Here is a 23,717-nt window from a genome sequence, read left to right as displayed (position 1 = left end):
CTTCCCTGTCCCTGCTGAAGAAAAGCAGGCCCAAACCATGATGCTGCCACCACCATGTTTGACAGTGGGGATGGTGTGTTCAGGGTGATGAGCTGTGTTGCTTTTACGCCAAACATAACGTTTTGCATTGTTGCCAAAAAGTTCAATTTTGGTTTCATCTGACCAGAGCACCTTCTTCCACATGTTTGGTGTGTCTCCCAGGTGGCTTGTGGCAAACTTTAAACAACACTTTTTTATGGATATCTTTAAGAAATGGCTTTCTTCTTACCACTCTTCCATAAATGCCAGATTTGTGCAATATACGACTGATTGTTGTCCTATGGACAGAGTCTCCCACCTCAGCTGTAGATCTCTGCAGTTCATCCAGAGTGATCATGGGCCTCTTGGCTGCATCTCTGATCAGTCTTCTCCTTGTATGAGCTGAAAGTTTAGAGGGACGGCCAGGTCTTGGTAGATTTGCAGTGAGTGGTCTGATACTCCTTCCATTTCAATATTATCGCTTGCACAGTGCTCCTTGGGATGTTTCAAGCTTGGGAAATCTTTTTGTATCCAAGTCCGGCTTTAAACTTCTTCACAACAGTATCTCAGACCTGCCTGGTGTGTTCCTTGTTCTTCATGATGCTCTCTGCGCTTTTAACGGACCTCTGAGACTATCACAGTGCAGGTGCATTTATACGGAGACTTGATTACACACAGGTGGATTGTATTTATCATCATTAGTCATTTAGGTCAACATTCAGAGATCCTCACTGAACTTCTGGAGAGAGTTTGCTGCACTGAAAGTAAAGGGGCTGAATAATTTTACACGCCCAATTTTTCAGTTTTTGATTTGTTAAAAAAGTTTGAAATATCCAATAAATGTCGTTCCACTTCATGATTGTGTCCCACTTGTTGTTGATTCTTCACAAAAAAATACAGTTTTATATCTTTATGTTTGAAGCCTGAAATGTGGCAAAAGGTCGCAAAGTTCAAGGGGGCCGAATACTTTCGCAAGGCACTGTAGTTTCGATTAACTAATATCTAAAGCTCCTGTCTGTCTGTCTGTCTGTCTCTCTCTGTCTGTCTGTCCTGTGCTCCCTGTAGGTTCTGGAGAGGTTGTTCCAGAAGGGCTTCAGCATGAGGGCATCGTGTGGTGGCGGAGTTGACTCCTCCCAGTTCAGCGAGTACGTCTTGTGTCGCGAGCTCCACAGGGGTCAGTCCATCGGCACCACCACCACTATCCGGATCAAACAGGAGCCTCTGGACTAAGTCAGGAGGAACAGAGGGACCCCTGAGATAAGATGTTCAACAACCCCAGTGCTCATCTCCAGGTCCTATCTACACAAAACACTGAAGGAGGACTCTTTATGCTTGGGAATATCATGTGCCAATGGCAATGTTTATTGGGCAAGCGAGATGTGACAAGGTTGTGATTCTATTGAGACTCAAATAGTCTATGGAACTCTTTCTGCTGCCGTTTCCAAGGGAAACGGTCAGTCACCTCTGGACTATTGACAACTAGCAGGAACAAGGAAATAGCTCCAGTAATATGGTGCTCAGGTCCAGCTTAGGTTTCAATGGGGACTCCTATTCAAGCCTAAGGATGGGTCTACTGGTATGCCAGATGACCTCCAGTTCAGAGACATTGTCTGCGTTTATACTGGCAGCCCAATTCTGATATTTGCCCAATTATTGAAAAAGATTCGATCTGATTGGTCAAAAGACCAATAAATGTCAAAAGATCAGAATTGAGCTGCCTGTGTAAGCACAGCCAAAAATGGCCATGTCCTGCTCTGCCACAGGAAGAACATGGCTCTGTGTGTTTGCTGCATTTCTTGACAACTTCCTACACTGTTCAATCTGAATAGGTCATATACTGTATGTGTAGGTATTTGTACAATTAAATGTTAAATGGACAATATGGGGTCTTTTTAAAAATATATATAACTTTCATGATAAATATATGAGTGAAAAATGTAGATTTTGTATGTGACAATATAGCAATGAACTGCACATAATTAAGATTTTTTTATAACTGCAATTTCAATTAATATTTAGGATGTGTTTGCTTACGGTAAGTCAACATTTTCCAGTTGTAACGTCGTATTGACAAAAAGACAACGGTCTCTGACTGCTGTTCGTTTTGTATAAGACCGTAATCTCTAGTGGACAGACAAATAGCTGGGACATTTTGGTTCTCTGTTGCGGGATCAATAAAACCACAATAAGCCAAACTCAACCTGGCACACACCATCAAAGAAATTAGGATATTTGTGCTTTTCAATCACTTTCTTTATTATAGTTTTTTTTGCAAAGGTACAAACAATACTAAAATTGCATCACCTGAAATGCGTCAGGTTTGAATGCACAGACAGTAGGAAATATAAATAGTCACAAAAATGTGTCCTTCAACACATAATACAGTAGCTGGGTTCTTAAGACCCAGACTCTAAACTTGAATATACATACACCACAGCTTTATTTCATTTATCAATTAGAACTATGCACTATATAAACAAATGCATGTTACAGTAAAAAATACAGTTAAAGCATTAAAAACCTTTAATGGACAGTCATTTCAAAGTCAAACTGAAAAAGGGCTTTTGACCCCCCCAAAAATAAGGAAGCAGTAGTATCCCATTAGCATTATAAAAAATACTTGACAGATCGCCGCGACAGATTGACATTTTGATGTTGATCATCAGCATTAAAAGTCAATCACTCAATAGATATTGTTAAGCAGTGCTGAAACTTCTGCAAGTGATGGACTTTTCAGTTGATTAAAAAGTCCCGGATGGAATTTCAGGTCTTGAGAAAACTATATAGGAATGGTGCTCAATATTATGACCGCATTGTTAATTGTCATCTTCATTAAAATGGTTGATTAGCCTGAGTGAGTGTATAAGAGAGCCAGCTCCCTGTGTTCTGTGATGAGGTTGAATCTGAATAATGATACTTATATCTTTAATTGGATCCTGGTAATTAATCTAGATTCACGTCTACAATAGGAGAGATTAGTTTATGTTATGAACCATTGAATAGAATATTAGAATTGGCTCACAATTTTTTTTTAACACACAAAAAAACAAAAATCTTACGATGTTTCACTCTTCTGCCAATAGTAATAGGAACCCTAAAGTACCATTATACCAGCCAAACCTGGGTCAAATACTTGCAAGTAATTAAGGTGGGCTTGATTTAGCTTGGCGTTTGCATTTAAAAATGGTACTATTCCATAGGTTCTGTTGTACCAGGCAATCTAAATCGAGCTCATATTTCATATTCGAAAGTATTGGATCCAGGTCTGGAACTAGTATGTATACTCGTTGTGTTTTAATAGCAGGCATCACAGTACTTCCTGGTACATTTATCTGACCACTATCAAAACAATAGGATTCTCTACAACATTCATCTTATGGTTTGGTAAATTAAAAAGGTAGACTCAGAGAAATGATCTTGCCACGAGCAGCAGATATTGAGATGAGCAAGATGCAGTCATACAGTATCTGCGCATGTGCACGGGTTCGCTTCACGCTGTTCAAAGCATGGTAGCCGAGGGACCAAAACAGTGGAGAAGTTGAGCCTCACGCGTCAACGCTCTTAGTTGTTGAGGAAATTGACCCACTGCGGTTCACTTTCTGCATCTATGTCATATTGCTGAGTCTACCTTTAAAACATGTTACAATATGAGTTGTTTTTTCCCCCCAAACTCAGTACATGCCCAGAACATAATATGCAAACATTATCTTTCATTTTGAAATGGTTCCTTCCTCTTCAATATGTTGGGGAAAACATACATAACACAGATCAGTGTTTGTAGGCTTTGACCTGGGGCCTCATTTATCAAAAGGTGTGTGCGCACAGAAAAATTACTAAACCTTGTGTGGGCCAGTTTTCCCGCAAAGGTTGGTATTTATCAATTTTGAATTTGAAGTGCATCTCCACGTAAATCTCAGACCATGCGTAGGTACAACTTCTAATGGTCGATCAACTGTATTGCAAGCAAAGATTGTTATTTTGGGGGAAATTGAGGTGTTTGATGCACAGGAATTATAATAATGGCTACCATTTATTCATTGCTCATTCAATAGCCAACCATGCTCAAAAGCAAATAGGCTGGTAACCTATGACAGTATGGGTAGTCTACAGTATTGCTGTGCGATAGGAGTGTGATGTCATAGCCTATTGAATCTCAGAAACACAATGTATTGATAAACAACATATTGAACAACAATTCATGTGGGCTGTAGGCAACATTTACTTTTAAATTGTTCAATAGACAATCAATCTTGCAGAATGCACGACCAGTGTTTGGTACTCGCAATAGGCAGAATGCATTTTTATTTTCAAAAGACTCTGCAAAAGATTAAAACATTCTGCCCACACCTCTACAAAAATGTAATCAAATTTGCTATTCATATTTCTTTTAGAAAAGGACATGGCCCAGTTCCAACATTTCCAAATCATACAGCTAATGAGGGCATTTTGTTAAAAATATATAATGTAATTTCGTTCTGATTTATCACTGAAAACATGCGTATGTGTTGCATGGGACAGTTTGTAGGATTTATCAATCTCCAAGTATGCCAGAAATCCTACAATCTCCAGGTATGCCAGAATTGAGTAAGAAATGTACGCACAGTTGATAAATAAGGCCCCTGGAGAGCACAGATCCTGACCACGGTGACCAAACAATCCTGTTGGTCCAAGTCTAAATATGATGTGATGTAACATCCTTAGTGGCAAATCATTAGGCTTAAATAGCAAGGACCCCGACATAAATATTACTACTGTAGGTTGTTTGAGAACGACGCAACAAATTGGGACAGAGACTCAAGGCATCTCGAGGTACATAGGAGTCATGCTTGAAAAAAAATGCTGTTGTGTGCCCACCTGCCAGCTTCTAGGCTCTCAGCGTTATAAAGCACACAGCTAGTGAATGAGACTAGACGTGATGTAAAAACAAGGATGTGGCCAAGTGAAAGAGTAGCCAGTGTACCTGTCCTAAGGGGCAGTATGATCTGGGAGCAATGTTAGGGTGGTGTGGGGTTGCTTAGCTTCAGATGCAAGGGGTGATATAGGATAGTGTGGTATGGGAATGAGGGTGTGTGTAGAGATTGGGGGGCTATTTGATAATGCAGAATGGGAATGAAGGCATGTGTAGAGATGGGGGCAAAGGGGAAACTTTACTTATCACAAATGTGTTATGGGCATAGTACAAAGCCCCTACGTTAGGAGAGCCTTATCGAGTAGTAAGGATTTGCATCAGGTCGAGTACAGAACCATTGTGGACGCCCTACTTCAGGAGAGTTGTGTAGAACAGTAAAGATTTGTATTGGGTCGACTAGAGAACCCTTATGGATTTGTAACGGGCCGGCTGAGTACTAAACTCTGTAGGACGTCATACTTCAGGAGAGCTGTGAAGAACCGTAAGGATTTGTAATGGGCTGAGTACTGAACCTTGTGGTACCCCCACTACTTCAGGAGAGCTCTGTAGAACAGTAAGAATGTGTAATTAACTGAGTACTGAACCCTGCGGGACTTCACTACTTCAGGAGAGCTTTATAAAGCAATAAGGACCTGGATGTGGCCCTCTCCTGCTCCAGGCAGAAGATAAAGTCCCTGAGGTTGACTCGCGTGATCCGCTGACGGAGCTGTTGGCGGGAGGAGGCAGCTGTGGAAGAGCCATCCCCTGAACCCGAAGCAACCTGAGGACAAAGGGACAACATTAAAAAAGTTACATCTACTAGTAAGTGATTTAGGGTTGTTTTAATTGACTTAAAATATCTGTGTTGGCAATGTGTATCAAAACAAGTAGGCTCAAGCAATAGTAATGCAGGCACGGAACAAGCAATGCAGTTTTACTAACTAGAGACATTTTAATTCAGCCCAGGCTTGTGTATGCATCACCACAGTTTCATACAAGGTGTGGACACAGCCTAAGGGAAACGGTCACACCCTTAGCCTACGGCTCCAAATCGCCGAAAAAGCTTTCTCAAGATTCTACACCACCTAAAAACAACACTTCAAAACAGCCAGTATCAAATAGTGTGGCTTGACTTGATGCATTGTTTTGCATACTCCTGAAATGTCCTAAAGATTGTTTGAATGGGTGAGGAAATTGTACATGTCTTAGTGAACTCAGTGCCTAACCCAATAACCCTGTGGTGGTGTATGCTGAACTAAAGGGTTAGGACTATTTGGAATTAGGTTTGCAAAGGGTTGGAAACTTCCCAGGAAATTTTACATGGGAAGTTAAGGCTGGAAATGTCCCTTAAATTCATCAAAAAAGTTAGCTTATAACAGTGAATCTTTTTTGTGGGATACACATAAGGCAATTCTAGGTTTTGTGGCATATTTTAGTTAAACTATCCCTAATTCAATGAAATTGCAACCCTTTTTCATAAAAGAATAATGGGCAAATACTGTATAATCCAGGTGTGCAAAGCTCTTAGAGACTTATCCAAAGACACTCAGCTGTAATCGGTGCCAAAGGTGCTTCTACAAAGTATTGACTCAGGGAATACTCATGTAAATTAGATATTTTTTGTAATTACATTTTCAATGCATTTGCAAAAATTTCTAAAAACATTTTTATTGCGTGTAAAATCTATTTCATCCTTTTACAATTCAGGCTGTAACATAACAAAATGTGGAATAAGTCAAGGGCTATGAATACTTTCTGAAGGCACTGTATGTAATGGTTGTTTTGTGAGCCAATGGTGGCTCCGATTATATAAATTGAGTGTATATTCTACTTCTCTGTGCTGAGAGCCTGAGGGGAGAGCTGACACTAGAGGATAGGAATGAGGCTCCAGGTCCATACAGGAACACAATCAGAGCATTATACAGCTTAACAGCCTGCAGGCGTGGTTACCTCCTGCACACAAAACACGCACACACCCTATGCCCAAGGGTGTGTACTCCATACTGGCACAATGAACGCCCCCAACGTTACACACCCAGTGGAGTCTCCAACGAGACGCTACAATCACCCACTCCAATCAAGCATGATGGATAGCACGAGATCCCTGCTCTTCTGACTAAAATCGGTCAAAGATCCTCTTGTGATATAACTGTGACTGATTCCCTTTCACACAGGAAGTTGGAGCACATTGAAGTAAATAGGAAATTCAGCAAGTCTTGGAGGGCAGTGGAAGTTGATAAAACCAATGCGGTTTGGCTCTTCGCTTTCATCAGGGTTTTTTGAAAAACATGACAAATAATTGTTCATCTTGTTGTCTTCTGTTCGCTGAGCTGCCTTCTTTGTAACTACTCTGCCCTGAGGTTGGAGCCCCATGCAGCCCCAGCAGGCCCCTTAGCTCCCATCTGCAGGCGTGATCAGGGTTGAGATATAGACACATCAGCCTGGCACTAGCCCTTCAGGCCGTTTGGGTATGTATGAGGAACGGCGAATAAAGGAGTCAGGAAACCTTTCTGCATTTCGAACTCATTAGCTACAGTAGAAAAATAAACAGCCCATAAGGGACTACCTTGTAGACTTGCTAACTATCAACTAACTGACTGACTGACTGTAGTCCAACATACCCATATTACAAACTAGCTAGCAACAAAAGCAGCTCACTGATTTGAAAGACTAGCCAACTTCCTGACTAGCTCACCGACTGGCTAACCTATCAACTGGTTGACTGACTAGCTTGCTAGACGTTCATTTGGCTTAGTAATTCCCCATTCTTTTCACGCTGAGGCATCTGTCAAAGTTCATGATTACACCCTCCCCTTCCCTACAATGTTCCCTCGCTTGCATTCCCTCCCTCTCCTAATCGTGGCTCTCACCCCGCACAGAGCCCCCTTTGTCTGGGATCGCTGTGGGGATACCTCTGGGCTGGATGTGGGTGGGGGTGGAAGGTGGCGTGACTGAGGCACCCATACTGCAGCCGCCCCGGGCTGTGTTCCCCCCCAGGCTTATTTCTGCAGAGCTGAAATCTATGGCTCCCCTGAGGGGGTGAGAGGAGGGGGGGCTTGGAGGGGGTAGAGCGGTGCAGACACCCACAACAAGCCTAGAGGCCCACACTGACCCCCTTCACTCAACTCTGGTCACATTCACACTGCTGGATAGAAGGGGGGAGGGGGGGGGGTGTATTGATGACAGAGTAGAGTGAACGAAGCTATCCCCACTTAAAAATGTTTTCTTAAAATGTGATGGAAAGTCAGGTGGTGAAAGTCATTGGGGAATGAGGATATCTGTCAACTTTGAATATATCCTATTTGTGTGTTCCTTTTCTTACTGCCACATTTTAGCACCCTTACCTCTGTGCCCGATGTGGAGCCCCCTGGCGAGTCCATCTTGCGTTTCTTGCGGGGCCCGATGGCAGCCAGGGCAGTGAGGTTGGCTTCACGCTGCCGGATCTGGGCCTGCTCCGCCTGCTGCATCTGAAAGGGGAAAGGGAGAGAGAGCCACAGACATGTTTACTCTCCTGGCTGATTTACACCCTGAACAGGATCTATCATTGGCAGCATAAAAGCTGGAATGGAGAAAGTTACAGCGCCAAGAAGGTGCCATATAATGAGTCCTGAAAAGACCGACAGTTCAACAATCTAATAGGCCTACATATAGAGCTGCATTTATCAGACTATTATTATCTGCTATGAACACAAATCCTTCTGAAGCAGTCCTACAAACTGCTAGGCTAAAACAGCAGCCCGCGCCAAAGGAGGAGACTGGGGGGAGAGAGAAGAGGAGGGGGAAAGAAGTGTTGAGGAGACAAATCAATAGGAGACGAACCAATAGGAGACTAATCAATAGGAGACTAACCAATACGAGACTAACCAATTGAAGACTAACCAATAGGAGACATAATTCAAGGCAACGATGATGTCCTCATTAAGACACTGTAATGCTAATTGAAAGAGGTGCTGCACATGGTACGCACACACACACCCTGGTGACGAAGTACAGTGACCTGTGACCTGACCCTGGACGTCAAGATGAAGCAGAGGCCAACAGCCTGAAACAGGCTAGCGTGTGTGTGAAAGGAGCACTGTATCTTCAGCATTATGAGGTCACAAGGCAGAGAGTGGGGCTCTGTCGGTCTAGCCAAGGTTGCTTCAGGTCAGGTCCTTGCCTGCCTGTCTGCCTGCTTGATGAAGTGATAAAGGCACTTCATCACACTTTCTGAAACTAGTCTATCACACAGGCCATAGGCCTGGAGGGCCCAAGGACTGATGGTTCTTTCTACCTGTTAGTAGTAATGATTTATTCATGTCACATTTTTTTTATTTTTTTTCCACCTTTATTTAACCAGGTAGTTCTCATTTACAACTGCGACCTGGCCAAGATAAAGCAAAGCAGTGCGACACAAACAACAACACAGAGTTTACACATGATTTGATTTGAAATAAACAAGCATACAGTCAATACGATTGATTGGACAGGGAGTCCATTCACCTGATGTCCAAGGTCTGAATTAGTCCCCAATTAGAAAGAGATAATAAAAACCAGAGGTGTTTTGGTTTTTGGCCCACTAGGCGTTAAACCAGGGGTGGCCAACCCTCCTCCTGGGGAGCGACTGGGCTTGTATATCTTTGTTCCAGCCCAGCACAAACACAAATGATTCAGCAAAACAAAATATTGATTAGGCAACTTTTACAATGCACTTTTACAATGCACTATAATGTTCAGAATGATTGAACATGTCCTGACCTGGGCTCCCCTGTCCAGATCTTTATGGATAATGCTCTCTGACCTCAGTACCCACTCTGGCTGGTAGTGGCGAGGCACTGTCCAGACAGACAGTGTAGCCCAAGGCAGAGCTATAATACGGGGAGAGCTAGCTTCAAATAGTGGCATGGTTGGGAAGGTAGCAGGACTATATGGACTATATGGAGAATGTATTTTGGTGGGAAGTTCTGCATAGTCAGTCTGTAGCTGATAATGGACTGCATCGTTATTTTATATTTTACATGGACATTAATAACATGTCAATAGCTTTAAAAAAATTGAAGCAATTACCTCCTTAGCTTTCGCCTTCAACCGAGCTTGTTCTGGGTCCTCCTGTCTGGCGCGACTCTATAGAGTAGAGAGAGAGACCGGTTAGAGAGACAAAGGTGTGTATACTCAGTTACGAGAGAGAGATATCGGGGTAATAGCTTAAGACAATGCTATAGTCTGAAACCAGTGCTTATTATAGTATTTACAGTGCATTTCAGAAAGTATTCATAGCCCTCGACTTTTTCCACATTTTGTTATGTTACAGTTATGTTTTTCTGAAATTGATGAAATAATTTTTTCCCTAAAGAAATCTACACACACAACCCCATAATGACAAAGCAAAAATCTTTTAAAAATACAATTTTTTAAATTGCAAATGTATTAAAAATGAAACATTGAAATTTACATAAGTATTCAGACCCTTTACTCAGAACTTTGTTGAAGCACCTTTTGGCAGCGATTACAGCCTTGAGTCTTCTTGGGTATGATGCCACAAGCTTGGCACACCTGTATTTGGGGAGTTTCTCTCATTCTTCTCTGCAGATTCTCTCAAGCTCTGCCAGGTTGGATAGGGAGCGTCGCTGCACAGCTATTTTCAGGTCTCTCCAGAGAAGTTCGATTGGGTTCAAGTTCGGGCTCTGGCTTGGCCACTCAAGGACATTCAGAGACATGTCTCAAAGCCACTCCTGCGTTGTCTTAGCTGTGTGCTTAGGGTCATTGTCCTGTTGTCAGGCGAACCTTCGTTTCAGTCTGAAGTCCTCAGTGCTCTGGAGCAGGTTTTCATCAAGGATCTCTGTATTTTGCTCTGCTCATCTTTCCCTCGATTCTGACTAGTCTCCCATTCCCTGCCACTGAAATACATCCCCACGGCATGATGCTGCCACCACTATGCTTCGCCGTAGGGATGGTGACAGGTTTCCTCCAGACTTGACGCTTGACATTCAGGCCAAAGAGTTTAATCTTGGTTTCATCAGACCAGAGAATCTTGTTTCTCATGGTCTGAGAGTCTTTAGGTGCCTTTTACTGAGGAGTGGCTTCCGTCTGGCCACTCTACCATAAAGGCCTGATTGGTAGAGTGCTGCAGAGATGGTTGTCCTTCTGAAAGGTTCTCCCATCTCCAGAGGAGCTCTGTCAGTGACCATCTGGTTCTTGGTCACCTCCCTGATCCTATCCCTTCTCCTCCGATTGATCAGTTTGGCCGGGCAGCCAGCTCTAGGAAGAGTCTTGGTGGTTCCAAACTTCTTCCATTTAAGAATGATGGAGGCCACGGTTCTTGGAGACCTTCAATACTGCAGAAATGTTTTGTGCCTCGACACAATCCTGTCTCGGAGCACTACGGACAATTCCTTCTACCCGATGGCCTGGTTTTTCCTTATATAGACAGGTGTGTTCTCTTCCAAATCATATCCAATCAATTGAATTTACCACAGGGGGACTCCAATCAAGTTGTAGAAACATCTTAAGGATGATCAATGGAAACAGGATGTACCGGAGCTCAATTTCAAATCTCATAGCAAAGGGTCTGTATACTTACGTAAATAAGGTATTTAGGTACCGGTATTTACATTCACAAAACTGCCTGAAAACCTGTTTTCGCTTTGTCATTATGGGGTGTTGTGTGTAAATTCATGAGGATTAAATATATATATATTTTTTATACATTTTAGAATATGGCTGTAAAGTAAGAAAATTTGAAAAAAAAGTGAAGAGGTCTGAATACTTTCCGAATATAATGTGTTTAAAAGGCATAGTACATCCAAATTACAAAATGACAAATTGGTTTCCTTACACTGTAAGCAGTCTATGGATAAGGCATGAGACAAATTCATGCTTTGGTTTAGTTTCCAGGGCACCGTTTCCACATGCTAACGTTTTAGCATGTGTCACAAATCCCATTCAAGTCATGGGACCAATATAATTTTTTGCGCATCATGTCCAGAATCATATATAAGTGACCTTGTTGAGCTTCACAATTGATTTTAGATACTTCGGGATGATTTGGACATGCTTGAAAATTGGTCCCATGACTTGAATGGGATTTGTGCTACAAATGCTAAAATGTTATCATGTGGAAACAGTTCCAGGGAAAATAAAGTTTCCCGTGGAAACTAAACCATAGCATTGATTGCTGTCATACCGTGTGCATAGACTGATTACAGTGTAAGGAAACCAATATGTAATATTGTAATTTGGGTGAACTATCCCTTTAACCACAAGATACATCCAGCCTAAATGAATAACAACAACTCATACTAGAACTATAATATAACCATAGAGATCCTATTCAATTACTAAATGTCATAAACCCTCAAAGTTCCAGAATCATAATATCAGCCAATTGTCAGGGAGACATCCAAACCAGCCTAATTGGAATGATCAGCAGCAGAGGTGTAGATCATGCATTTCCTGTTTTTACTTATGGAGGTAAATAAAAGTCAGGCATGTGATATATCAGAAAGTGTAATAGAATTATTTACAACATAAAACATTGTCAAAATATACAGTTCATGCAGGTTTTATACCAATTTTCTATATAAATATCCTCTCAAATATATGTAAACAGTCCATCAATGTCTACATTGTTTTGTTTTCTTGGGAAGCTGCGAGTGTTATTATCAGTACTCGTTACATTTACAACTTGTCTTATCATTAACTGATTTCAGCCAGTGTATGGATGTGGCTGTTATATGGAACGTTGGCATATTGGCAGTTAAATTGAAACATTATTGGAATCATTCCACTAAAACTGGCTGGCTACCCTCTTATAAAAAAGGGTTCTTCGGCTGTTCCCATAGCAGAATCCTTTGTGGTTCCAGTCAGCATCCTTTTGTGTTCCATGTAGAATCCTATGTAGAAAGGGTTCTACCTGGAACCCAAAAGGGTTCTTCAAAATGTTATCCTATGGGGACAGCCTTTAAGGTTCTAGATAGCTAATTACTCTTAGGAAAAATATTGCTAACAAACATACTGTGCAGATAATCTTCAGATTTGAGTGTGAGTACGCCCCAGTGAAGGTGGGCTCTGTTCAAACTCCACTAATTACCTGTTTTCAGGTGTCACATCCTTCCCAAGATCAAGTGTACACACACACAACTGTGTTGCTCAACTCAAAATAGTGCAGCTATTAACAGGCACTTTGAGTTCAACTTGTGATTTGGGGTAATGCAGTAAAGTGGTAATGACCTAGAGCCAGTGAGCATGTAGTCAGGTGGTGGTCTGTCTCTACTGAACGCTACTCTGTTCTGTAGGTACCTTGGCAGCCTTGAGTAGGACCTCTCTCTCCTGTTCGTCCTTCCTCTGTTTCTCCATCCTTTCCAGCTGCTCAAAAAAGCGGAGCTGGGCCCTGACGTCTGTCGATGGCTCATACCATTCCTCATCCTGCAGAGAGAAGGAAGGGACAGGAGAGGGGAGAGAGGGAGAGAAAGCGAGAGAGGGAGAGAAAGCGAGATAAGAGAGAGTGAAAGAGAGGGGAGAGAGGGAGAGCGAAAGAGAGGGGAGAGAGGGAGAGTGAAAGATAGGGGAGAGTGAAAGAGAGGGGAGAGAGGGAGAGTGAAAGAGAGGGAGAGTGAAAGAGAGGGGAGAGGGAGAGTGAAAGAGAGGGGAGAGTGAAAGAGAGGGGAGAGAGGGAGAGTGAAAGAGAGGGGAGAGTGAAAGAGAGGGGAGAGGGAGAGTGAAAGAGGGAGAGTGAAAGAGAGGGGAGAGAGGGAGAGTGAAAGAGGGAGAGTGAAAGAGAGGGGAGAGAGGGAGAGTGAAAGAGAGGGAGAGTGAAAGAGAGGGGAGAGAGGGAGAGTGAAAGAGAGGGGAAAGAGGGAGAGTGAAAGAGAGGGGAAAGAGGGAGAGTGAAAGAGGGGAAAGAGGGAGAGTGAAAGAGAGGGGAGAGAGGGAGAGTGAAAGAGAGGGAGAGTGAAAGAGAGTGAAAGAGAGGGGAGAGAGGGAGAGTGAAAGAGAGGGGAGAGTGAAAGAGGGAGAGAGGGAGAGTGAAAGAGAGGGGAGAGTGAAAGGGAGAGTGAAAGAGAGGGGAGAGTGAAAGGGAGAGTGAAAGAGAGGGGAGAGTGAAAGGGAGAGTGAAAGAGAGGGGAGAGTGAAAGGGAGAGTGAAAGAGAGGGGAGAGTGAAAGGGAGAGTGAAAGAGAGGGGAGAGTGAAAGAGAGGGGAAAAGAGGGAGAGTGAAAGAGAGGGGAAAGAGGGAGAGTGAAAGAGAGGGGAAAGAGGGAGAGTGAAAGAGAGGGGAGAGAGGGAGAGTGAAAGAGAGGGGAGAGAGGGAGAGTGAAAGAGAGGGAGAGTGAAAGAGAGTGAAAGAGGGGGAGAGTGAAAGAGAGAGGAGAGAGGGAGAGTGAAAGAGAGAGGAGAGAGGGAGAGTGAAAGAGAGGGGAGAGTGAAAGAGAGGGAGAGAGGGAGAGTGAAAGAGAGGGGAGAGTGAAAGGGAGAGTGAAAGAGAGGGGAGAGAGGGAGAGTGAAAGAGAGGGGAGAGTGAAAGGGAGAGTGAAAGAGAGGGGAGAGTGAAAGAGAAGGAGAGTGAAAGGGAGAGTGAAAGAGAGGGGAGAGAAGGAGAGTGAAAGAGAGTGAAAGGGAGAGTGAAAGAGAGGGGAGAGAAGGAGAGTGAAAGAGAGGGGAGAGAAGGAGAGTGAAAGAGAGGGGAGAGAGGGAGGGAGAGAAAGAGAGGGGAGAGAGGGAGAGTGAAAGAGAGGGGGAGAGAGGGAGAGTGAAAGAGAGGGGAGAGAGGGAGAGTGAAAGAGAGGGGAGAGTGAAAGGGAGAGAGAAAGAGAGGGAGAGTGAAAGGGAGAGTGAAAGAGAGGGGAGAGTGAAAGAGAGGGGAGAGAGGGAGAGTGAAAGAGAAGGAGAGTGAAAGGGAGAGTGAAAGAGAGGGGAGAGAAGGAGAGTGAAAGAGGGGGAGAGAGGGACGGAGAGTGAAAGAGAGGGAGGGAGAGAAAGAGAGGGGAGAGAGGGAGAGTGAAAGAGAGGGGAGAGAGGAGAGTGAAAGAGAGTGAAAGGGAGAGTGAAAGAGAGGGGAGAGAAGGAGAGTGAAAGAGAGGGGAGAGAAGGAGAGTGAAAGAGAGGGGAGAGGGAGGGAGAGAAAGAGAGGGGAGAGAGGGAGAGTGAAAGAGAGGGGAGAGAGGGAGAGTGAAAGAGAGGGGAGAGAGGGAGAGTGAAAGAGAGGGGAGAGAGGGAGAGTGAAAGAGAGGGGAGAGTGAAAGGGAGAGAGAAAGAGAGGGGAGAGTGAAAGGGAGAGAGAAAGAGAGGGGAGAGTGAAAGGGAGAGTGAAAGAGAGGGGAGAGTGAAAGAGAGGGGAGAGAGGGAGAGTGAAAGAGAAGGAGAGTGAAAGGGAGAGTGAAAGAGAGGGGAGAGAAGGAGAGTGAAAGAGGGGAGAGAGGGACGGAGAGTGAAAGAGAGGGAGGGAGAGAAAGAGAGGGGAGAGAGGGAGGGAGAGAAAGAGAGGGGAGAGAGGGAGAGTGAAAGAGAGGGGAGAGGGAGAGTGAAAGAGAGGGAGAGAAGGAGAGTGAAAGAGAGGGCGAGTGAAAGAGAGGGGAGAGAGGGAGAGTGAAAGAGAGGGGAGAGAGGGAGAGTGAAATAGATGGGAGAGAGGGAGTGAAAGAGATGGGAGAGAGGAGAGGGGAGAGAGGGAGGGAGAGTGAAAGAGAGGGGAGAGAGGAGGGAGGGAGAGTGAAAGAGAGGGGAAGAGAGGGAGAGTAAAAGAGAGGGGAGAGAGGGAGAGTGAAATAGATGGGAGAGAGGGAGTGAAAGAGATGGGAGAGTGAAAGGGAGAGAGAAAGAGAGGGGAGAGTGAAAGGGAGAGTGAAAGAGAGGGGAGAGTGAAAGAGAGGGGAGAGAGGGAGAGTGAAAGAGAAGGAGAGTGAAAGAGAAGGAGAGTGAAAGAGAGGGGAGAGAAGGAGAGTGAAAGAGGGGAGAGAGAGGGACGGAGAGTGAAAGAGAGGGAGGGAGAGAAAGAGAGGGGAGAGAGGGAGAGTGAAAGAGAGGGGAGAGAAGGAGAGTGAAAGAGAGTGAAAGGGAGAGTGAAAGAGAGGGGAGAGAAGGAGAGTGAGAGAGGGGAGAGAAGGAGAGTGAAGAGAGGGGAGAGAGGGAGGGAGAGAAAGAGAGGGGAGAGAGGGAGAGTGAAAGAGAGGGGAGAGAGGGAGAGTGAAAGAGAGGGGAGAGAGGGAGAGTGAAAGAGAGGGGAGAGTGAAAGGGAGAGAGAAAGAGAGGGGAGAGTGAAAGGGAGAGAGAAAGAGAGGGGAGAGTGAAAGGGAGAGAGAAAGAGAGGGGAGAGTGAAAGGGAGAGTGAAAGAGAGGGGAGAGTGAAAGGGAGAGTGAAAGAGAGGGGAGAGTGAAAGAGAGGGGAGAGAGGGGAGAGTGAAAGAGAAGGAGAGTGAAAGGGAGAGTGAAAGAGAGGGGAGAGAAGGAGAGTGAAAGAGGGGAGAGAGGGACGGAGAGTGAAAGAGAGGGAGGGAGAGAAAGAGAGGGGAGAGAGGGAGAGTGAAAGAGAGGGGGAGAGAGGGAGGGAGAGAAAGAGAGGGGAGAGAGGGAGAGTGAAAGAGAGGGGAGAGGGAGAGTGAAAGAGAGGGGAGAGAAGGAGAGTGAAAGAGAGGGCGAGTGAAAGAGAGGGGAGAGAGGGAGAGTGAAAGAGAGGGGAGAGAGGGAGAGTGAAATAGATGGGAGAGAGGGAGTGAAAGAGATGGGAGAGAGGAGAGGGGAGAGAGGGAGGGAGAGTGAAAGAGAGGGGAGAGAGGGAGGGAGAGTGAAAGAGAGGGGAGAGAGGGAGAGTAAAGAGAGGGGAGAGAGGGAGAGTGAAATAGATGGGAGAGAGGGAGTGAAAGAGATGGGAGAGGAGAGAGGGAGAGTGAAAGAGAGGGAGAGTGAAATAGATGGGCGAGAAGGAGAGTGAAAGAGAGGGGAGAGAGGGAGAGTGAAATAGATGGGAGAGAAGGAGAGTGAAAGAGATGGGAGAGAAGGAGAGTGAAAGAGAGGGGAGAGAAGGAGAGTGAAAGAGAGGGGAGAGGAGAGTGAAAGAGAGGGGAGAGAAGGAGAGTGAAAGAGATGGGAGAGAGGGAGAGAGAGAGGAGAGGAGAGGGAGAGAGAGAGGAGAGAGGGAGAGTGAGAGGGGAGAGAGAGAGAGAGTGAGAGGGGAGAGAGGGAGAGTGAGAGAGGGAGAGAGGGAGAGTAAAAGAGGGGAGAGAGGGAGAGTGAAATAGATGGGAGAGAGGGAGTGAAAGAGATGGGAGAGAGGGAGTGAAAGAGATGGGAGAGAGGAGAGAGGGAGAGTGAAAGAGAGGGAGAGTGAAAGAGAGGGGAGAGAGGGAGAGTGAAATAGATGGGAGAGAAGGAGAGTGAAAGAGAGGGGAGAGGGAGAGTTGTTCATACGTTATGTGTGTTATTCATATTCACGGTTTATGTACTTCTGTTCATGACAACCCCTACTCTCCCTGCGCTTACCTTGCCCCCGTCGGTGCGGTGCTGGGCGATAGTGGACACTTTCTCCAGCATGGATCTCAGCCTGGCCTGGGTAGCATGGGAGATGTAGTTCACTGTCTCAGCTGGGACCTCGGTCACCCCAAATCTCTTGGCTGAGAGAAAAGACATCAGCTGTGGTTAAAGGCACACTATATTGGGACAGCCAATCAGTGCCATTATCTGGGGTGGGATGGCAAGGTGTGGCCAGTCATTTATTGATGATCGACAGACATCAGGGCCGAGCTCCACTACTTTCAGCAGCTTGTGTCTTACACCAGTCATTTCCTTTCAAATCCATGAAGATAAGTGATCAAGTGCCTCTCATCTGGTATGACCTACCAGCCTCCATGATGCGTCTGTGCAGCAGGCCTGGTGGGAGGAAGGCCTCGTCCTTACAGGAGCGGATCTTGGTGCCCACCAGCTCAGAGTTAGTGGCCATGATGCGGGCGTTTTCCTCGTTCAGGTTTACCCCCGCCATGGACGCCACGTCATTGATGTCATCGTCATCTCTAAAGACATACAGTACACACAGATCAGGGTGTGCCCTAGAAGATCATAGAATTGGCCAGATAACGTTGATAATATCTTGGTTCATTACACCATGTAGATTTCAAGTCAATTTCTCAGAGGATATGAAGTTATTTACACTGATCAGGGACGGGAGTTTATTTAGCTTTAGTATGTTTCTACTCTACCGTTGGGTCAAAATCTGTGAAATACTGCCATCCTGTGGTTGATCGGTTTATATACACCATGATGGAAAAGTTTTAAAGTATCTTAGGGGGATTTCACACCCCAAATTAGTTTGGAGTGGTTTTGTCTAACTCTGGTGTGTTAACCCCCTTAGTTTGGTTCGTTGGGAGCATTCAACAACACACAGTGGTTCTCTAAAAAAGGATGGCCTCAGTCCGATTCAATTCATACTGTGGTGCGGTACGCTGCAGTTGAGAACAGTCTGGGCCAAACACAGGAAAATAACCAGTCATGCACTATTATTGGTTGTGTGACTGAGAACATTTGGTAAATACATGCAGCATCATAACTTGATATCTCTGAAACATTCTGTGAGTAGCAGCGCATTTATAATCGCATCCGATTCAGATTAGGTGAGACGGGGTCTATACCGGGGATATAGTCTACTGAATATAGTCTATTCCCATCTCAGTTAGAGCAGCTATTGCGCTGTTTCCTCAAGCATGTTGTTGAAAGTCCAACGCAAAAGAATTATGAACATTGGGACACACAAGTGATGCTTCATGAAAATCAGAAATAGATTTTTGTTTGTTTGACATTTGGCGATGTAAAACCAACCTGACCAAATGAAAAAAATACAATGCAACAAATAATTGAACTCTGATTTGAACTATAACTCAAAACTGTGTGTGTAAACATCGTTAGCCCAACAATGCCAAGAGCCTTGAATAGGTTTACATGGGGTCAGATACCCACAGTGAGCCTATAGTTTTCCTCTGCCAACCAGGATATTACATTGACATGTTAGTCATTTAGCAAACGCTCCTATCCAGAACAAGTTACAGGAGCACATATGGTTAAGTGCCTTGCTCAAGGACACATCGACAGATTGTTCATCTAGTCTGTTCAGGGATTCGAACCAGGGACCATTAGGTTACTGGCTCTTAATTGCTAGGCTACCTGCCACCCTATTACGTACCTGAACGTCCCACCTCCAGGCTCATTCAGCTTCTTCTGATTGGCAGAGGCCTGGGCACCAATGCCCACAGGACTTCTGCCCGGGATAATAGAGGGTCCTCTTGTAACTACGCCTGACAAATTAACAAGACATATCATTACAAGCTGTTCAATAGCATGGTGAGTAAATAGGCCTCTGTGCAGTGTTCTTAACCAGGGGTTAACTCCGGTCCTGGGGCATCCCCTGCTGGTACATTTTGTTAGAGCCCAACCCTATCACACCTGAGACACCTAGTAACAATGCAGGCCTTGAGAAGTTGAATCATGTGGGAAAAACGAGTGCCCACTGGGGGAAAACTCCTGCCATTCACCAATAACAAAAACATAAATGGAGAGCACTGGGATGTCAAATTGAGCTTGTATGGACAGGATATGTCTGCATAAGGGAAGAGAGAGGGTGCTATGCAGTACTAGTACCTTGCGGTCGTATAGTCTGAGTGATGACCATGGGCATGCGGGTCTGGACCCCCTGGACCCCTGGTCTTCTCACACCCTGGAAGAGAGAAGGGGAAGAGAGGAGCTATAAGAACATGAAGACAGAAAATGGAACTCACAGTAGTTGAGCGAAGTGGCACATAACAGACAGAATACAACACAATGAATATAAAAGACAACATAGAATGGCTTCAAGTGTGTGTGTGTGTGTGTGTGTGTGTGTTTCTATGCCTATTATAGAGACATAACCTAGTACGGCCTTGAATCAATTATACTAGGCCCATCATAGAGAGAACCATTAGAAACTGCAGAGCTTCTCTCCAGTGTCTAAGTCCCAGAGGGTCATACCAGGGCAGTGGTAGGTGACCTGACGATGCCTGTGGCGGGGCTGATGGTGGTGGGGAGCCGGGGCCTGATGGTGGAGGTGGAGGGGACGGCCAGGGCAGAAGCGGAGGTGGAGGCCAGAAGAGACTGCTGGTTGTTGAGAAGGGACAGCCGCAGGGCAGGGAGGCTTTTCTGTACAGAGGGAAACGCATCCGGGTTACATGGATAATGTCGTCAACAATTGACCGTCTATATTTTGTATAATTCTGCAACAGGTCTGCTATGAAATTTTGTGTAACACTTTACATTAAGTTTCTCTTATACCTGTGCAGTAACACTAATTATACTAGTAACCTTGTCGTAATAACTTGTTCCATTGTACTTTAGTAATTGCATTTCAATTGCATAGCAATAAGCTAAAAAAAAGGGCAGGAATGCTGGGGGCTGAGGGTTACAAACAAACCTTGAGGAAGGGGATGAGGTACGGCTGTGGAGAGGATTTCAGCTCAGCCTGCAGACTCGTGGTGAATTCCTCAGGCTCGATTTTAGCATCCTAATCAAAGACAGGGGACCGTTAAAAAATCATTTTATAATGAAATGTCATGGACCTTTTCACTCTGCTGACAATAGAACTACAAAACAAAGTACAAAAACACTTTCTAATAACTTTCATTTATAAACATCCATAAGTCATTCATAAGGCATGTGTTAATGATACAAAGACTAGGTCATCTAGTCATTAGAATTTCCAACTATAGTTGTCCTCTATAGGAGTCTTGACTCACCAGTAGATCCTGCACCAGGGTCTTGACGTTCTTAGATGTGTCAGGGGAGGGGGAGTTGTGGGACGCCAGTTTGATCAGGGTGGACAGGAAGTTCTTGCACTTCTTCACATTCTCCTGCATTTCCTGTAAGAGAGGAAAATGGGTCATTTGGTATGATTACTTTCCATTCAAATGTACTTCTGATGTCACCACCACCTCTGGTATTATAACATTTTATTAAATCAAACTTTATTTTTAAGAAGATTTAAAATCACAACACACACAACAAAAAAGGTGGTAAACCCTGAAGTGTCAGAAGCAAAGTACCCCTGTTGACAAAAACAAGTAACACAATTGACAAACCTGGGAGACTGTTGCAATAGGGCTTCCAGAGGCACTGGCTGCTGCAGTGTTCAGGGTGATAGTGGGCCGTACAGCACCAGGCTTGACCAAGGCCTGGCCCCCTGTGATCACAGACTGGGTCTTCTGAGGGGTGGTCATTTTCACTGACACAGACGCACCCGCAGGTGCCACAGTTATGGCCTTCTGGAGAGAATGACAACAGGCATAAATGACTACAACTTTATACAGTAGTGGAAACAACACAACTGTTAACACAACACAGCTCAGTTGAGAGACTAAACAACCACTATTACAACATGACATAAATGAAACAACTAAAATAACAACCAAATAAAAACAGGGCTGAAAAATGTCAAATATATTTCAAACAAATAAATGAACAATCTACTAAGAGGATGTAGTTAGTAGCTACTATAATTAGCTGTGTGTTCTCTGACAGAAGGCATTGATTGGAGACATGAAGTGCACACCTGTATAGCAGGGCTAGAGGGAGAGGGGGACTGGGCCATTCTTGCCTGGAAAGGGGACGCCAGACGGACAGCCTGGGGCGTACCAGGGGCCTGCAGAGAACAGGGGGAGCATGGGGTCAGAGGGACATTGGATGGAAAAAAACAGTCATTACAGATTAGTACCGGGATATATGGTCAACTTGTTGTGACTTCCTAAAAGTGAAATCACACTGGCGCAACACTAGAGGGGAATAGGGTGAAGAGGAAGAAACAGTGGGACACCCCTACAACATCTGGGTAGACCTTCAGTTGAGACAGGGGGCAGTTAAATGCCTCTCACGAATGGGACTCTACAGCCGCAGCAGACGCTGCACCAAGACCCGACTACTAACCACAGGCACAATAATCTATGGTCTCATGACAAGCTCTTCTACAATCATGTACAACATCATCTCCCAGAATATTCCTGACCTGAGCAGCATCGATCTTATGCCAAACCCACAAACAAACAGCATGACTGTACTTGGTCCAATCAAGAGGATTGTGGATGTGGACACTACATGGCAGACACACATCATTCAGATAGACAAAGACGTTTAATATATAATCCATTCCAGCCCACTCCAGACAACTTTAGCCTGATTCCCCCATACGGTACCTGGCTGGGAGTGCTAACTCTGATGTTGGCCCCAGCGGTGGGGATTCCAGGCTGGGGGGAGATGTTGGAGACAGCAGCCTGGCCTTGTTGGGTCTTAGCCTGGGCCTGGGCTAGAACCTGCTGAGTCACCATCACTAGCTGTCCCGTGTCCGTACGCACCAGCACCATACCTGAGGGAGAAAGACAGTCAGGTCACACATCTTTCTCAATATGACATTTTAAATGGTCTACTTTTTTGTTGCTCTTTTGCGGCGGTTTTGGCCTAAGCAAAAGTGAATAGCACACTATGCTATAGGCTACATACTATATGAATATGATTAATTGAATGACTAAAAGGTCTAAACATTCCAGGGTGTCAGATCCTAGTTTCTAAAGGTTCTACAACATCAGTAGGGTTCCTTACCGGGTGGTATGGTAAATCCAGGGGGTAACTGAATGGTGGTCTTTTGTGGTGGTCTGACGGCCAGCTGTGGTGCAGCAGTCCTCGTGGTACTTGCTAACAGCCCAGGTCTCTGCTGCTGTACGGGGGTAGCCATCACAGGAGCACCGGGGGGCCTCACGATGGTCACTGTGGGCTGACCAACTCCATTAACAGTTGGTTTCACCCCAGCTGTGAGAGTGGGACTCGCCACACTCTGTGGCTGGCTTATTGGTGAGTTAACAACAACAGGAGGGGGAGACCCTCCGAGAATTATTGATTGGCCAGCAGAGACTGGCTGGTTGGGTGCCACCATTTTAGTGTGCATGAGAGTGTTGCTGTGGTTCATGACCTGAGAGGTGGTGGCCCCTAGGGAACCTGCACCCTGTGTGACCACTGCAGAAACCTTGGGGTCTATTACTCCATTCTGTGAGGCAATGGCCATGGGGCTGGGCTGTCTTTGCAATGCAATAGTGGGAGTAGTAGCCACTGCAGACTGTTGAGGTCCAGTAAAGTTTGGCAGAGAAGGAGGTTGTGAAGTCATGGACACAATGATATTGGAATTGCCCGCACTGACAGTACTTACAACAGTGCTGCTGCCTGACCCGACTTGGGAAGCTGCTGGCGAGTTGACCAACTTCAGAGCTCCAGTGTTACCGTTAAAACTCTGTAAACCAGGTGAAGCAGTCCTGATAGTTGTTGTTGTTGTTGTGATGTTTGGATTGGGAACAGTCACCGCTGATGTGCCAGCAGGACCCAAAATAGTCCCTCTGTTGAAGCTAGTCGACTGAGCAGGCAAAGTTACCGATCCTGGTGGTGCGGTGGAAATGGTTTGAGATGCGGCTCCATATGTTTGTAGATTAGTACCAGCGTTTAAAACACCCCCAGTAGTGATGGAAGAAGTGGAAGCGCTGATAATCTTATTGGACATCGCCTGATTCGCGATGGGTTCCGCGTTTAACGCCGCTTTTGGGTGTCCTTGTTGTGGCGGCTCCAGAGACCCCGCTTGATCACGCAGTTTCCCTGAGAACTGGCTAACAGCGCCCGTAGATCCTTCTCGCTTGATATTAGAATATGTGGCGGGCGAAGTCTTTTGGCTGACAAGTTGCGATTCCAAAGAGCCCACTAAGTCGCTTACAGCTTTTTCGTCTACCTCATTGAAGAGCATGTCCTCCAGTGGGTCGGAGGCTCCCGCCATCTTTGATGATAGACCGTTGTGC

General features: G+C 45.2%; 2 protein-coding genes across 3 annotated transcripts in view; one reads left to right on the top strand and one right to left on the bottom strand.

The window, feature by feature from the left end:
* LOC109867557 (BTB/POZ domain-containing protein kctd15-like) overlaps positions 1-4,250 on the top strand; it is a 13,072-nt gene extending 8,822 nt beyond the window's left edge. Inside the window, exon 5 of the mRNA XM_020456775.2 lies at positions 1,084-4,250. Within this exon, the coding sequence (XP_020312364.1) occupies positions 1,084-1,248 (165 nt within the window). The 3' untranslated portion in view covers positions 1,249-4,250. The remainder of the gene's footprint in view (positions 1-1,083) is intronic.
* On the bottom strand, positions 2,254-23,717 carry LOC109867285 (transcription initiation factor TFIID subunit 4). 2 transcript variants are annotated; one of them, XM_020456362.2, is made up of 15 exons: positions 22,483-23,717; positions 22,080-22,249; positions 21,443-21,532; positions 20,973-21,155; positions 20,631-20,753; positions 20,309-20,398; positions 19,870-20,037; positions 19,504-19,579; positions 19,049-19,160; positions 17,716-17,885; positions 17,359-17,489; positions 13,184-13,309; positions 9,953-10,009; positions 8,251-8,373; positions 2,254-5,687 (listed from the first exon to the last, which is right to left on the bottom strand). In XM_020456362.2, exons 1-15 carry the CDS (start codon positions 23,693-23,695, stop codon positions 5,526-5,528), a joined length of 2,994 nt encoding a protein of 997 aa, XP_020311951.1. In that variant the 5' UTR covers positions 23,696-23,717; the 3' UTR covers positions 2,254-5,525. The 2 variants fall into 2 exon arrangements, with proteins under 2 accessions (XP_020311951.1, XP_020311952.1); XM_020456363.2 differs by having other exon boundaries at positions 20,973-21,152.

The sequence above is a fragment of the Oncorhynchus kisutch genome, linkage group LG22 (assembly GCF_002021735.2).
Source record: "Oncorhynchus kisutch isolate 150728-3 linkage group LG22, Okis_V2, whole genome shotgun sequence".
In the NCBI taxonomy this organism is placed as follows: Eukaryota; Metazoa; Chordata; class Actinopteri; order Salmoniformes; family Salmonidae; genus Oncorhynchus; species Oncorhynchus kisutch.
This window is presented reverse-complemented; position numbering and strand designations above follow the sequence as displayed.

Excerpts from the sequence above, each read along its gene's own strand:
- LOC109867285 (XM_020456362.2), bottom strand. The coding sequence starts at position 23,695 with ATGGCGGGAGCCTCCGACCCACTGGAGGACATGCTCTTCAATGAGGTA. Across the intron at positions 8,374-9,952 it reads TGAAGGCGAAAGCTAAGGAG|ATGCAGCAGGCGGAGCAGGC; the intron begins GTAATTGCTTCA and ends TTCCCCTTTCAG. Across the intron at positions 5,688-8,250 it reads GCTCCACATCGGGCACAGAG|GTTGCTTCGGGTTCAGGGGA; the intron begins GTAAGGGTGCTA and ends CTTTGTCCTCAG.